Genomic DNA, 14,279 nt, shown 5'->3' with positions numbered 1-14,279 from the left:
TATCATCTGAGCTCAAGCGTTTGGACATCGGGATTGCAGCTCTCTCTGAGGTTCGGAGACCGGATTGCGGCGAGATAATGGTGGGTGGTTACACCTACTATTGGTCTGGTCGCTCTGATGGTTACCATACCCAAGGAGTTGCTGTAGCTGTGTCTAATAAGCTGACCCCAATGATAATTGAGGTAACACCGGTCAACGAGCGTATTATGAGATTAAGGATTCGTCAATCCTTAGGTGTCATTTCCCTGGTCTCTATTTATGCTCCGACTGAGGCGAGTAATCTTACCGTGAAGGATGCATTCTACGCCACACTCGAGTCTGTGGTTGATCAGTGCCCCAGACGAGATACACTTCTAGTCTTGGGGGATTTCAATGCATCGACTGGAACTGATAGGGATGGTTATGAGGTGTGTGTTGGTCCCCATGGGTCAGGAACTATGAACCAGAATAGCACTAAGTTCCTTGACTTTGCAAGAAGTCATGGACTTAAGGTGGCTGGTTCATGGTTTCAGCGCCCGCAAGCTCATCGCTGGACTTGGTATTCCAACGCTGGCGGTGTGGCAAAGGAGATTGACCATGTCCTCATTGACGGTCGTTGGAGGATGATCCAGAACTGCAGGGTCTACCGGAGTGCTCAGTTCCTCAATACTGACCACAGGCTTGTTGTAGCAACTCTAAAGCTGCACCTTAAATCCTGGAGAATGGTACCATCCCAGCCTAGGCTGGATGTTGCCAAGCTCAGGGATGAGAGAGTAGCTGAGGAGTTTGCGAACAGGCTGAGTGGACACTTGGGGGGTCTGGGTGCTTTGGGGGTCCTGAAGAGTTGTGGAGCACCTTCAAGACCACCGTCCTTGATGTTGCCGGTGGATGCCTTGGAGTTCACCGCAGGGCAAAGAAGAATTTTGTCTCTCAAGGGACACTGGATACCATTGACCAGAGTCGCAGGGCCAGGCTGAATGGCAGAGCTGAGCTGTTCAGGGAGCTGAGGCGTAAAACTGTACGTGCACTGAGGGTGGACAAGGAGGCGTATGTGCGAGGAATCTGTGAGGGGGTAGAGCATCACCTGTGGACAGGTGATTCTCGTCCCGCTTACAGGGGAATTCGCGCATTACGTTCATCCAAGCCCATCCCTCGGAGCACTGCAGTTCGAGCAGAGAGTGGTAGGCTCTTGACAGAGGAGTCTGAAGTGAAGGCCCGCTGGGCCGGTTACTTTGAGCGGTTGTACCAGGCTGATCCCCCAGCTGTCGAGTTGGACGTCAAGGGTGTTACAATCCCTGTTGCTGACCCTCGAATCAACTGTGGTCCACCATCGCTTGTGGAAACACGGGCTGCGGTGAACCAGTTGAAACGGGGCAAAGCTGCAGGGATCTGTGGCATCCATGCTGAACTTCTCAAGGCTGGTGGAAATGCTGCACTCGCGTCGTTGCATGCAGTTTTGTGCTCTGCCTGGAACACAGGCATCATCCCAACTGACTGGAAGAGGGGCCTTGTTGTCCCTCTCTGGAAAGGGAAGGGTGATCGCCAAGACTGCAACAACTACCGAGGGGTGACGCTGCTCTCAGTGCCGGGCAAGGTCTTTGCTCGGATAATTCTTGATAGGGTTCGCCACCATCTGCTTGAGCACCAGCGTCCAGAGCAGTCAGGCTTTACACCAAAGAGGTCAACGATTGACCGTATCCTTGCTCTTCGTGTCCTCACTGAACGCAGACGAGAGTTTCGGCAGGGGCTGCTTGCAGCCTATGTTGATCTCTGTAAAGCGTTCGATTCAGTGAATCGGGATGTCCTCTGGAGGATTCTTGGTCTTCGTGGGGTGCCACCGAAACTGATCGATCTGATGTCTGAACTCTACTCTGGTACTGAGAGTGCTGTGAAGTGTGGTGGTACCGCCTCTGACTTATTTCCAGTTGTTACTGGAGTTCGTCAGGGATGTGTACTTGCCCCCACACTTTTCAGCACTTGTATGGACTGGATTTTTGGGAGGATGTCGGAGAGATCAAGTTGCGGTGCATCGTTTGGCAATGTCAAGATCTCGGACCTTGATTTTGCAGATGATGCAGTCATCTTTGCGGAGACTTTAGACATCCTCTTGGGGGCCCTCGAGGTGCTGAATGAGGAGTCGGAGCCGTTGGGATTACGGATTTCTTGGGTCAAAACAAAGATCCAGGCTTTCGGTGACATCTTGGATGCTGCTGTCCTGTCTGTGTCTGTTTGTGGTGAGGATGTTGAGGTCGTGGATAGATTCACTTACCTTGGCAGTGATATTCATGTCTCCGCAGGTTGTGAGCCGGAGGTCAATAGACGTCTGGGTCGGGCCTGGGGAGTCATGGATTCACTGGATCATGGGGTGTGGCGCTGCCGGTACCTGTGCGGGAGGACGAAAGTCCGAGTCTTCAGGTCCTTGGTACTTCCAGTCTTGCTCTATGGGTGCGAGACTTGGACTTTGACCAAGGATCTGAGACGGAGACTTAATTCCTTTGGTACCAGGTCTCTTCGGAGAATCCTTGGCTATCGCTGGTCGGATTTTGTGTCCAACGAGCGGTTGCTGAGAGAGACTCGGATGAGATTTGTTACCTGCATAGTCCGTGAGCGTCAGCTGCGGCTGTATGGACATGTGGCTCGTTTTCCTGACGCTGATCCTGCTCACCAGATTCTCTCAGCGAGGGAGTCTCATGAGTGGAGGAGGCCAGTGGGCCGACCACGTGCCTCATGGTTGCAGCAGGTTGACCATCATCTCAAGGAGATGGGGATGGGCCTGGCATCTGCCTGGGGGATGGCCAGACGGAGGCCCCTGGAGTACCGGCGGAAAGTGGACGCAGCGACGCGCTGTTCTGGCACATGCTCCCATACCTGACCTTGGGACCTTTTCTGTTCCGCGTGGAACGTTAACTATTCCGCTTAGGACTTTTTCTGTTCCTTGTGGGACTTTTTTTGTTCCGTGTCGGACTTTCTATTCCTCGTGGGACTTTTTTGCTTCCGCGTGGGACTTTACTTATTCCGCGTGGGCTTTTTCTGTTCTGTGTGAGGCTTTTTCGGTCATGCTTGGGACCTTTTCTGTTCCGCGTGGGACTTTAACTATTCCGTGTAGGACTTTTTCTGTTCCTCATGGGACTTTGTTTGTTCCGCGTAGGACTTTTTATAAACCTCATTGGACTCTTTCTGTTCCGCGTGGGACCTTTCCTGTTCCGCGTGGGACGTTTTCTGTTCCGCGTGAGACCTTTTCTGTTCCGCGTGAGACCTTTTCTGTTCCACGTGAGACCTTTTCTGTTCCGCGTGAGACCTTTTCTGTTTCGCGTGAGACCTTTTCTGTTCCGCGTGAGACCTTTTCTGTTTCGCGTGAGACCTTTTCTGTTCGGCGTGAGACCTTTTCTGTTCGGCGTGAGACCTTTTCTGTCCCGCGTGAGACCTTTTCTGTCCCGCGTGAGACCTTTTCTGTCCCGCGTGAGACCTTTTCTGTCCCGCGTGAGACCTTTTCTGTCCCGCGTGAGACCTTTTCTGTCCCGCGTGAGACCTTTTCTGTCCCGCGTGAGACCTTTTCTGTCCCGCGTGAGACCTTTTCTGTCCCGCGTGAGACCTTTTCTGTCCCGCATGAGACCTTTTCTGTCCCGCGTGAGACCTTTTCGGTCCCGCGTGAGACCTTTTCTGTCCCACTTGGGACTTTTTCTGTTCCGCATGGGACCTTTTCTGTCCCACTTGGGACTTTTTCTGTTCCGCGTGGGTCCTTTTCTGTCCCACTTGGGACTTTTTCTGTTCCGCATGGGACCTTTTCTGTCCCACATGGGACTTTTTCTGTTCCGCGTGGGACCTTTTCTGTCCCACTTGGGACTTTTTCTGTTCCGCGTGGGACCTTTTCTGTCCCACTTGGAACTTTTTCTGTTCCGTGTGGGACCTTTTCTGTCCCACTTGGGACTTTTTCTGTTCCGCGTGGGCTTTTTCTGTTCCTCGTGGGACTTTTTCTGTCCCACTTAGGACTTTTTCTGTTCCTCGTGGGACTTTTTCTGTCCCACTTAGGACTTTTTCTGTTCCGCGTGGGCTTTTTCTGTCCTGTGTGAGGCTTTTTTTGTCATGCTTGGGACCTTTTCTGTTCCGCGTGGAACTTTAACTATTCCGCGTAGGATTTTTTCTGTTCCTTGTGGGACTTTTTTTTGTTCCTCGTGGGACTTTTTCCATTCCGCGTGGGACTTTACTTATTCCGCGTGGGCTTTTTCTGTTCTGTGTGAGGCTTTTTCGGTCGTGCTTGGGACCTTTTCTGTTCCGCGTGGGACTTTAACTATTCCGTGTAGGACTTTTTCTGTTCCTCATGGGACTTTGTTTGTTCCTCGTAGGACTTTTTCTGGTTGACCATCATCCAGCAGCCATTGACCAGCAGGTTGACCATCATCTCAAGGAGATGGGGATGGGCCTGGCATCTGCCTGGGGGATGGCCAGACGGAGGTCCCTGGAGTACCGGCGGAAAGTGGACGCAGCGACGCGCTGTTCTGGCACATGCTCCCATACCTGACCTGACTTTTTCTGTTCCGCGTGGGACCTTTTCTGTCCCACTTGGGACTTTTTCTGTTCCGCGTGGGCTTTTTCTGTCCTGTGTGAGGCTTTTTCTGTCGTGCTTGGGACCTTTTCTGTTCCGCGTGGAACTTTAACTATTCCGCGTAGGACTTTTTCTGTTCCTTATGGGACTTTTTTTGTTCCGCGTAGGACTTTCTATTCCTTGTGGGACTTTTTCCGTTCCGCGTGGGACTTTACTTATTCCGCGTGGGCTTTTTCTGTTCTGTGTGAGGCTTTTTCAGTCGTGCTTGGGACCTTTTCTGTTCCGCGTGGGACTTTAACTATTCCGTGTAGGACTTTTTCTGTTCCTCATGGGACTTTGTTTGTTCCGCGTAGGACTTGTTCTAAACCTCGTTGGATTTTTTCTGTTCCGCGTGGGACCTTTCCTGTTCCGCGTGGGACCTTTCCTGTTCTGCGTGGGACCTTTCTTCTCCCGCTTGGGACCTTTTCTGTCCCGCTTGGGACCTTTTCTGTTCCGTGTGAGACCTTTTCTGTTCCGCGTGAGACCTTTTCTGTTCCGCGTGGGACCTTTTCTGTTCCGCGTGAGACCTTTTCTGTTCCGCGTGAGACCTTTTCTGTTCCGCGTGAGACCTTTTCTGTTTCGCGTGAGACCTTTTCTGTTTCGCGTGAGACCTTTTCTGTTTCGCGTGAGACCTTTTCTGTTTCGCGTGAGACCTTTTCTGTTTCGCGTGAGACCTTTTCTGTTTCGCGTGAGACCTTTTCTGTTCCGCCTGAGACCTTTTCTGTCCCGCGTGAGACCTTTTCTGTTCCGCGTGAGACCTTTTCTGTCCCGCGTGAGACCTTTTCTGTCCCGCGTGAGACCTTTTCTGTCCCGCGTGAGACCTTTTCTGTCCCGCGTGAGACCTTTTCTGTTCCGCGTGAGACCTTTTCTGTCCCGCGTGAGACCTTTTCTGTCCCGCGTGAGACCTTTTCTGTCCCGCGTGAGACCTATTCTGTTCCGCGTGAGACCTTTTCTGTCCCGCGTGAGACCTTTTCTGTCCCGCGTGAGACCTTTTCTGTCCCGCGTGAGACCTTTTCTGTCCCGCGTGAGACCTTTTCTGTCCCGCGTGAGACCTTTTCTGTCCCGCGTGAGACCTTTTCTGTCCCGCGTGAGACCTTTTCTGTCCCGCGTGAGACCTTTTCTGTCCCGCGTGAGACCTTTTCTGTCCCGCGTGAGACCTTTTCTGTCCCGCGTGAGACCTTTTCTGTCCCGCGTGAGACCTTTTCTGTCCCGCGTGGGACCTTTTCTGTCCCGCGTGAGACCTTTTCTGTCCCGCGTGAGACCTCTTCTTTTCCACGTGGGACTTTTGCTCTTCTGCGTGGGACATTTTCTCTTCCGGTTCAATTAAAATTAAACGGTTCTGGGAATATGGTTCACATATAACTAAGGGATCATAGAAATGTGGTTCAGTTGTAATTAAAGAGTCATGGGAATATGGTTCAGTTATAAAGGGTCGTGGTAACGTTCTGATTGCAGGGTCGTGGGAATGTGGATCAGTTTCAGTATAATTAAATGGTCGTGGGAATTGGTGTGGTGTTTATGTGATGCAGGTATGATGGGGCCGAATGGCATCCACCTTTGTCTAATTAAAAGAAAAAGTGGTCATTTCTAATTAAAGGGTGGTGGGGTTTATGTGTATGCACACCACCCATTCTGGGGTGGATTACTTCATTTCAAAAGTGTCGTATTGCATCAGCACTGTGACAAGAGATATGTTGGCCAACACGTGGATAATGGCTTGGATGTGCTACCTGCCACTAAAGGTGCACATGTTGAGGTGTACTGAAGAACACAATAAACTTTAGGAATTGTGTAACAACATACAAAAAAACGCATCATTGCATCTCTCTTGGTTTGGTTGTAATAAAAGTTTTTAAAAAAGGAACAAGACTTTGTGGACAGCCTGCACTTCGTTTCAAAGCCTAAAGTGATATTCATATAATCCATGGTAAGTTTACCTGATGTAATTTTTGAATAAAGGAACAAGTTGTTAAACTCACTTTACTCTCTTCTTTTGTTGAAGCGCCAGGTGCAAACAACAACTCAGGACACAGTCAGTAAATCCGTAAACACTTCAGTCATTATAACTTGAACCAATCAAACAATTTTGATGAAACTTGGCCACAAGCTTCACATCTGATGCCGAACTAAGGTGTGTTGACCGCATCACAATCTGCGCTCATTAAGGGGGTCGACAGCAGGGGTGAGGGTGAGATTTGACCTCCTCCAAAATCGGTATTTGCTTTCTTCTCCGAAACGACACACACAATTTTGATGAAACCTGACCACAACCTTCATCACCCGCGATGTACCAATGTTTTTTCACTGCATAAACAAAAACAAATCAGGGTCTAAAGGGGTATGTAGGGGTTTGAGTGACTGTTGCTCCTGCTCCAGGTGAGCTTCAGGACTCACAGTCCTATTTTTCAGTTCTTTAACCAGCACAAGAATAAAAGGATTCTCACGTTTTGTTCTCTCGTGGTATTTTTTTTATCATGCCCACACTGCTCCTTCCATTCCATCACAAGCGATAACGACCTGTTCAGGTGGCCATGGAGACTACGCCCATAATTATGACTAATTACATTGTTACACGAAGGGTGGGGTCCGTGAAATGATTGATGCACAAGATTCTTCATAAAACCCGACCAATAACGTTCTCACAAAGGTCCAAATTGTTGAAATTTCAACATCAAAAGCAAATATATATATCTTTTTTTATAGTTGGAGATGTTTTTAAATATTTCGATTTATTCAATTATACCTCCAAATACTTCTCTTTTGAGAGTATATTGGACTCTTGTTAGTGTATTGTTAACTTTTCCAACATCCCACGTTATGATTAAAATTGTAATGGATGGATATTGTGGTGAAGGTGAAGTGGGATGGAGTGAGGTGGGGTGGGATGGGTCATGTAATTATAGAGAAAATCATTCAAGGAGGAGAGAAACACCAATGAGGTTTTCCAAGTCAAATCATCCTCAAGCTCATCATGTGTCGTGGTAAATGGCACGGTGGGTCATCGTGGAACGTGGTGAAGAATACAGCTGTTGGTAGTAATTTATAGGTGTAAACAACAGCATGTGTTGGGTGATAATTAAGAAGTGTAAGTTAAAGTGGAATGTTTTGAACACCAAATCAACAATGACCTCAAAATGAGAAGGGGACATTCAATGTGATAACTGCCTCGGTAGACTTTGTATGATCAATAAGCTCGTGAGTCCCATGACTATCATTAGGATGGATGTTTATTTACAATTGCATGTTTGAAGTGTTTTCACTCTAGTCAAGAGATGTGTTCCATTTTAATGCATACAGTTTTTGTTGGCCTCATGAAGTCAAAGAGTACCTTTTTGAGGTGCGCAAGAAGAATCTTGAGGCGTCCGACCTGCATCTTGCTGTCACTTGCTTTGATTACCATCACATTCGCCATCGGCTCCTCAATAGTGCAACAAAGGTGAGATGTAGCAATGTTTTAGTGACATTACTGCATGACGCATACTCGTGATTCGTGTGGAGTGTCCCAAAGACCCCCCAATACCCTTTAAACCACAAGACTCTTTAAGATTCCTGAGATCCTTAATATCCCTAAGACCCTCGAAGACTCCGAACGTCCTCAATACCCTTTATTACACCAAGATCCTTTAAACCTTTAGACCTATATCAACCCTAAGACCGTTTTGGGCCCAAAGACCCAAGTGGATCCTTTAGACCATTAAGACCTTCTATCTGAAGGCCTTCTGCAGTAACATTTGAGGGTTACCAAGTGGCGTAGTTAGGATTTGTGGCTCTAAGCTTCCCCCGGGGACTCAACAGTCGAGCCCTGGAAGCTGTTCAAAATGAAATTTGGAATGTCCTAACTTAACTGGAAGACATTTCAGAAGACTTAAAACCGAAAGAATAAACAATGTTAACCAAAATAAAAGGCTCAGAAAACAATATGTGATTAAAATGTTGGAACCTTTCATTTACAATTCGTTTTTACTCTTGTAAACTGGTTGATTCAACTCTTGTAATTTCGTGGCAGTAATGAACAAGTAAATTCAGGCCAGAATGATTGTCCTTCACACATTACTTCCGGTTCAACATTGGGATTCAGACAATTGAACAGAACCATCTACCATTGTTTTCATATCCACAGACACAACCAAATCACGCTCTTTACCTGCCCGACAAAGCTTGGTGTTGGCTTAACGGTTAAGGTCGCTGGCTTAAGATCTTAGGGTCTTGAGTTTGAGCCCTTGTCGTTCAGTTGAAATAACACCAGGTGGGTTGACTCAGTCTGTCAACCTTCCGAGGTCAGCAAACTTAGTTCCAGCTTGCTGGTAACAGGGGCACTGTATGAGCGGAACAAGCACACTTTCAGAAAATGATGCAACCAGCAGCCATAGGCTGCATACAAAATAACAACCTGCCATTTCATCAAGACTCTTTAAGACTGATAGACTTAATCAAAGCCTAAACTGCACCACTGTCTATCAATCTCTCAGTTACTTGAGCCATCGACGTCGTATCCTCGGATGGCCGAACACATTATAAAAGGGTGAAATGATCGGAAAGCGTGGATTCCAATCCAATTAGTCGAAAGGAAAAGAGAGGCAGACAAGGAAGTTAAATAACTAACTGGACACGTGATCCTGGCCGTTGTTAATTGGGCTCGTACGGCGCGGCGCGACACATCTGGATCCGATCGACACGTAATTACGAAATAACTATCGAACAATTACAATCCCTTCGGCCCATGTCCGTATTACAGAATGCATGTCTGTCTGTCTGTCAATCGCTTAAAGGTCACAATTTAAAACCGATCTTCATGAAACTTCACCAGGTTGTCGAGGTAGTCTCAAGTGAGAAGCCTATTGATTTTGAGGTCAAAGGTCATTTTGAGGTCAGATTTCTAAAATCATCATTTTTCATCCGATTGACTTAAAATTTGAACTGGATTTGCACAGTGTGTCTCTGATTTGGGAAACCAACTATTTTTGAGATCAAAAGGTCAAAGGTCAACTCAAGGTCAGACTTCTAAAATCGTCAATTTAAATCTGAAAAATCAATTTGCGGCAAATTGACCAGAGCTTTGATTAATAGTTAATTTTAATCTTGATGAAATGGACAATTTGATGTATCCATGGCAACCTTTGGAGAGGGGGGGGAGGTGGATTTTGCATGTATCGTGCTCTGCAGGACGTCTTTTTCTTGTTTGTTTGTTTGTCCGCACAGAAGAACTTTCGTGTGTTTCTCCACAACCGCCTGTCAAATTAAGACGAAATTTCACCAGAGGAGCGACTACTCATGTAGAATGTTCTAATGATAATTATGACGTCATAGGTCACTTGGTGTAGCAGCCATCTTGGATTTACCCGAAAAAACCTATAAGAATCTTCTCCAGAACAGCTGGACAGAACGAGGGGAAACTTCACAAAAATGTTCCCCAAGCCTTGGGGATACCAGGGTATTCACAAGTAATTGATGTCACATGGTCTGGCAGCCATATTGGGTTGAGCAAAAATCTGTTTAAAATTATTTCTTTTGAACCGCTTAATCAATCGACATGAAACTTCAACATTATGAACTAGTAGTGATGGTGAATATATGTTTTAAATTTCAACCTGATGGGATGTATGGTGTGTGAGGCAGAATTATTTCAATTTTTAAATCTGGGTTCTTTTTAATTTTTTTTTTGAATAAGGCTCACTTGGCTGTGCCTCGATGGGTTTGAGGGAAGAGGAGTATCAGCTGAAATACAAATCCTATCCAGGTTCCTCCTGATGACTTCATCTTTGTTTTTGCTTGTTTAGGTTCCTTCTGATTACTCCAATGCAAAACTGTACCGATTTGGTCTTCGATTTGATTTTAATTGAACTTATTTTAATCCAATTTTATATTCAATTGAATAATAATAAACGTCATGGGTCAGGGTCAGGTGTCCAGTCAAAGCGGGACGTCTTGGTACCCGGTCATCACTGCCAGCAGTTTTTAAGTGGCAGTTCTAGTTATGTCTATTATTAATTACTTAACACACCAGTACACAAACACCTCACAAAACAAGTCCTGAAGAGGGTTCATAATCTCCGATTGCTCTTTTTCTTGTTTATATAGTCGGACCCTGCTGTTCGCAGGAGATACGTTCCTGAAAAATGCTGCAAATGTCGGGGTATTGTTTTTTGTTTGTTTGTTTGTTATTTTAACATCGTCTCGGCTCGTGGAAGAGTGATTACACATAACAAATCAGGACACAACATAACAAAGGAAACAGCAGGAGAAAGGGGAAACAAAAACAGCAGGGTGGAGGGAGAACGTTGACAGAAACAGACAAACAAGGGATGCAGATAACGAAGAGGGGTAAGGGAGAACACAAAGGGTGGACAAACATGGATACATACACAAAATTGTTTCACTGGTTTGTGATTTTGGCAAGAACTGAAGAGGGGGAAGAGGCTGCCCATCTGTCAGAAAGATGAGAGATGTCACGGCAGAGAGTGGAGTCATCAGCAAAGAGATAAAGAGGATTTTCCAGAGAGTTCAGTGAGATCATTTATGAAGATTAGGAATAATATGGGGCTGAGAACACTAACTTGGGGGTACTCCAGCCTTGACAGAAAGAGGAGATGAAAGGGTTCCGTTGAGAGTGACACGTTGACAATGAGAGTGGAGGAAGTCAGTAATCCAAGAGTGAAGTTGGCCTTGGATTCCAGAGGCAGACAGTTTGGAGAGCAAGGTAGGATGTCTAAGCAGATCACACTTATGACATCACAGCAAATACGTGGGGTCAGTGAATAGCGGACTCCAATATTACAACCAAATGGAGTATGAAAACGTTTTTTGGGGGATGTCATGTGGCGCCCCATCCACATTCGTGCTTAGGGCGTTGGCTCCGTCCACCACCCTATCACTACGCCTATGGGATCACCAGTCATAATCAAAAAGCTCTCGATTGCTAAACCATCTCAGTACCAAGCTAAGAGGGTGAAAAATACAACTAGTGACTTAATTTTCTCTGTCGTTTTTTTCAGGTTCTGCTCACTTGGTTGGTAGCAGAGCGAAAAGACCCATGCAGAATAGAAAAGGCCCCTCGCGGAATAGAAAAGGTCCCTTGTGGAATAGAAAAGGTCCAACTCAGAATAGAAAAGGTCCCACTCGGAATAGAAAAGGTCCCATGCGGAGTAGAAAGGTCCCACTCGGAATACAAAAGGTTCCACTTGGAGTAGAAAAGGTTCCACGTGGAGTAGAAAAGGTCCCACACGGAATAGAAAAGGTCCCACGCGGAATAGAAAAGGTCCCACGCGGAGTAGAAAAGGTCCCACTTGGAATAGAAAAGGTCCCACTTGGAATAGAAAAGGTCCCACTTGGAATAGAAAAGGTCCCACTTGGAATAGAAAACGTCCCACTTGGAATAGAAAAGGTCCCACTTGGAATAGAAAGGTCCCACTTGGAATAGAAAAGGTCCCACTTGGAATAGAAAAGGTCCCACTTGGAATAGAAAAGGTCCCACCTGGAATAGAAAAGGTCCCACGTGAAATAGAAAAGGTCCCACGCGGAATAGAAAAGGTCCCACGCGGAGTAGAAAAGGTCCCACGTGGAATAGAAAAGGTCCCTTGTGGAATAGAAAAGGTCCCACGCGGAATAGAAAAGGTCCCACGCGGAATAGAAAAGGTCCCACTTGGAATAGAAAAGGTCCCACTTGGAATAGAAAAGGTCCCACTTGGAATAGAAAAGGTCCCACTTGGAATAGAAAAGGTCCCACTTGGAATAGAAAAGGTCCCACTTGGAATAGAAAAGGTCCCACTTGGAATAGAAAAGGTCCCACTTGGAATAGAAAAGGTCCCACTTGGAATAGAAAAGGTCCCACTTGGAATAGAAAAGGTCCCACTTGGAATAGAAAAGGTCCCACTTGGAATAGAAAAGGTCCCACTTGGAATAGAAAAGGTCCCACTTGGAATAGAAAAGGTCCCACTTGGAATAGAAAAGGTCCCACTTGGAATAGAAAAGGTCCCACTTGGAATAGAAAAGGTCCCACTTGGAATAGAAAAGGTCCCACTTGGAATAGAAAAGGTCCCACTTGGAATAGAAAAGGTCCCACTTGGAATAGAAAAGGTCCCACCTGGAATAGAAAAGGTCCCACTTGGAATAGAAAAGGTCCTACTTGGAATAGAAAAGGTCCTACTTGGAATAGAAAAGGTCCCTCGCGGAATAGAAAAGGTCCCTCGCAGAATTGAAAAGGTCCCACGGGGAATAAAAAAAGGTCCCACGCGGAATAGAAAAATGTCCCACACGCGATAGAAGAGGTCCCACACGGGATAGAAAAGGTCCCACATGGGATAGAAAAGGTCCCATGTGGAATATAAAAGGCTCCTCGCGGAATAGAAAAGGTCCCTCGTGGAATAGAAAAGTTCCCACACGGGATAGAAAAAGTCCCACGCGAAATAGAAAAAGTCCCACGCGGAATAGAAAAGGTCCCACACGCGATAGAAAAGGTCCCACACACGATAGAAAAGGTCCCACACACGATAGAAAAGGTCCCACACGCGATAGAAAAGGTCCCACACGCGATAGAAAAGGTCCCACTTGGAATAGAAAAGGTCCCACTCAGAATAGAAAAGGTCCCACTCGGAATAGAAAAGGTCCCACTCGGAATAGAAAAGGTCCCACTCGGAATAGAAAAGGTCCCACTCGGAATAGAAAAGGTCCCACTCGGAATAGAAAAGGTCCCATTCGGAATAGAAAAGGTCCCACTCGGAATAGAAAAGGTCCCTCGCGGAACAGAAAAAGTCCCACGCGGAACAGAAAAGTTCCCACACGGGATAGAAAAGGTCCCACATGGAATAGAAAAGGTCCCTCGCGGAAAAGAACAAGTCCTACGTGAAACCAACAAACACTCCAAAAAATTGCTTATTTGAGGCGAGACATGTACGAACCCGTCAGAGACGGGTACCCTGCTAGAACAACCGAAAACCCTGTTTAGTTTTACCTATTTCTACCTCACAATGTCCTGTCTGTTAACCCCCAATATCTATTATCATCTCCAGATTGTCGTCCTGTGTGACACACTCCAAGATTTCCCCTTGTGTTATGTAATCTCTAATTTCATTACTCTTACATTTATTCATGTAAAACAAATCTGCCAATTGTTTGCCCAATCTATGAAGGTATCTACACTTTTCTAATCTGATCACTCTGTTCTCTGCAAATAACCTTACTAATACTAATACCAAACGACCATTTTCCGTCAGTGTCGACATGGTGTGCAGGTTTTACCTCGGAACACAGCAAACAGCCGAATCGCTGTGGACGGTCGAACCCCGCGGTCGTCTCGGCAACTTAATGGGTCAGTACGCCACGCTATTGGCTTTGGCTCGGTTAAATGGCCGACCAGCTGCCATGATGCAACAAATGGCGACTCCTCTCCGTGCCGTATTTGAGGTAAATCGAGATGACAGTGAAATGTATATCACAACTTCTCGGTATTAACACTTGAGATCACTTCCACATATCACTTCAGTCAGAGAATGGTGTAGTAGTAAACTTAACTCTATTATTGTGCCTGGTATTTTGTCATTGAATTTGAATCATTAATACAATATTAACATGTACTTAAGAAAAGGACTTTGTCAACAAGCTCATGAACTAGCATTGAAGTAGGAAGTTAATTAAAATCATGGTAAATATTAAATTTGTTCTGAAAGGCCTCTGTTTTATGTCAGGCCACGGGTTTAGCAAATCAACACTTCGGCCATGAATG

At 46.3% G+C, this 14,279-nt stretch overlaps 1 protein-coding gene across 1 annotated transcript in view; it reads left to right on the top strand.

The window, feature by feature from the left end:
* Nucleotides 1-13,777: 13,777 nt before the first annotated feature.
* Nucleotides 13,778-14,279, top strand: part of LOC147016327 (galactoside alpha-(1,2)-fucosyltransferase 2-like) — a 1,346-nt gene continuing 844 nt past the window's right edge. The window contains exon 1 of the mRNA XM_085847719.1: nt 13,778-13,960. Within this exon, the coding sequence (XP_085703845.1) occupies nt 13,778-13,960 (183 nt within the window). The remainder of the gene's footprint in view (nt 13,961-14,279) is intronic.

The sequence above is a fragment of the Eptatretus burgeri genome, chromosome 11 (genome assembly GCF_056783735.1).
Source record: "Eptatretus burgeri isolate ZD-2024b chromosome 11, Ebu_testis_v1, whole genome shotgun sequence".
NCBI classification, from domain to species: Eukaryota; Metazoa; Chordata; class Myxini; order Myxiniformes; family Myxinidae; genus Eptatretus; species Eptatretus burgeri.
Note: the sequence above shows the minus strand (reverse complement) of the source record. Positions and strands in the feature narration are given on the sequence as shown.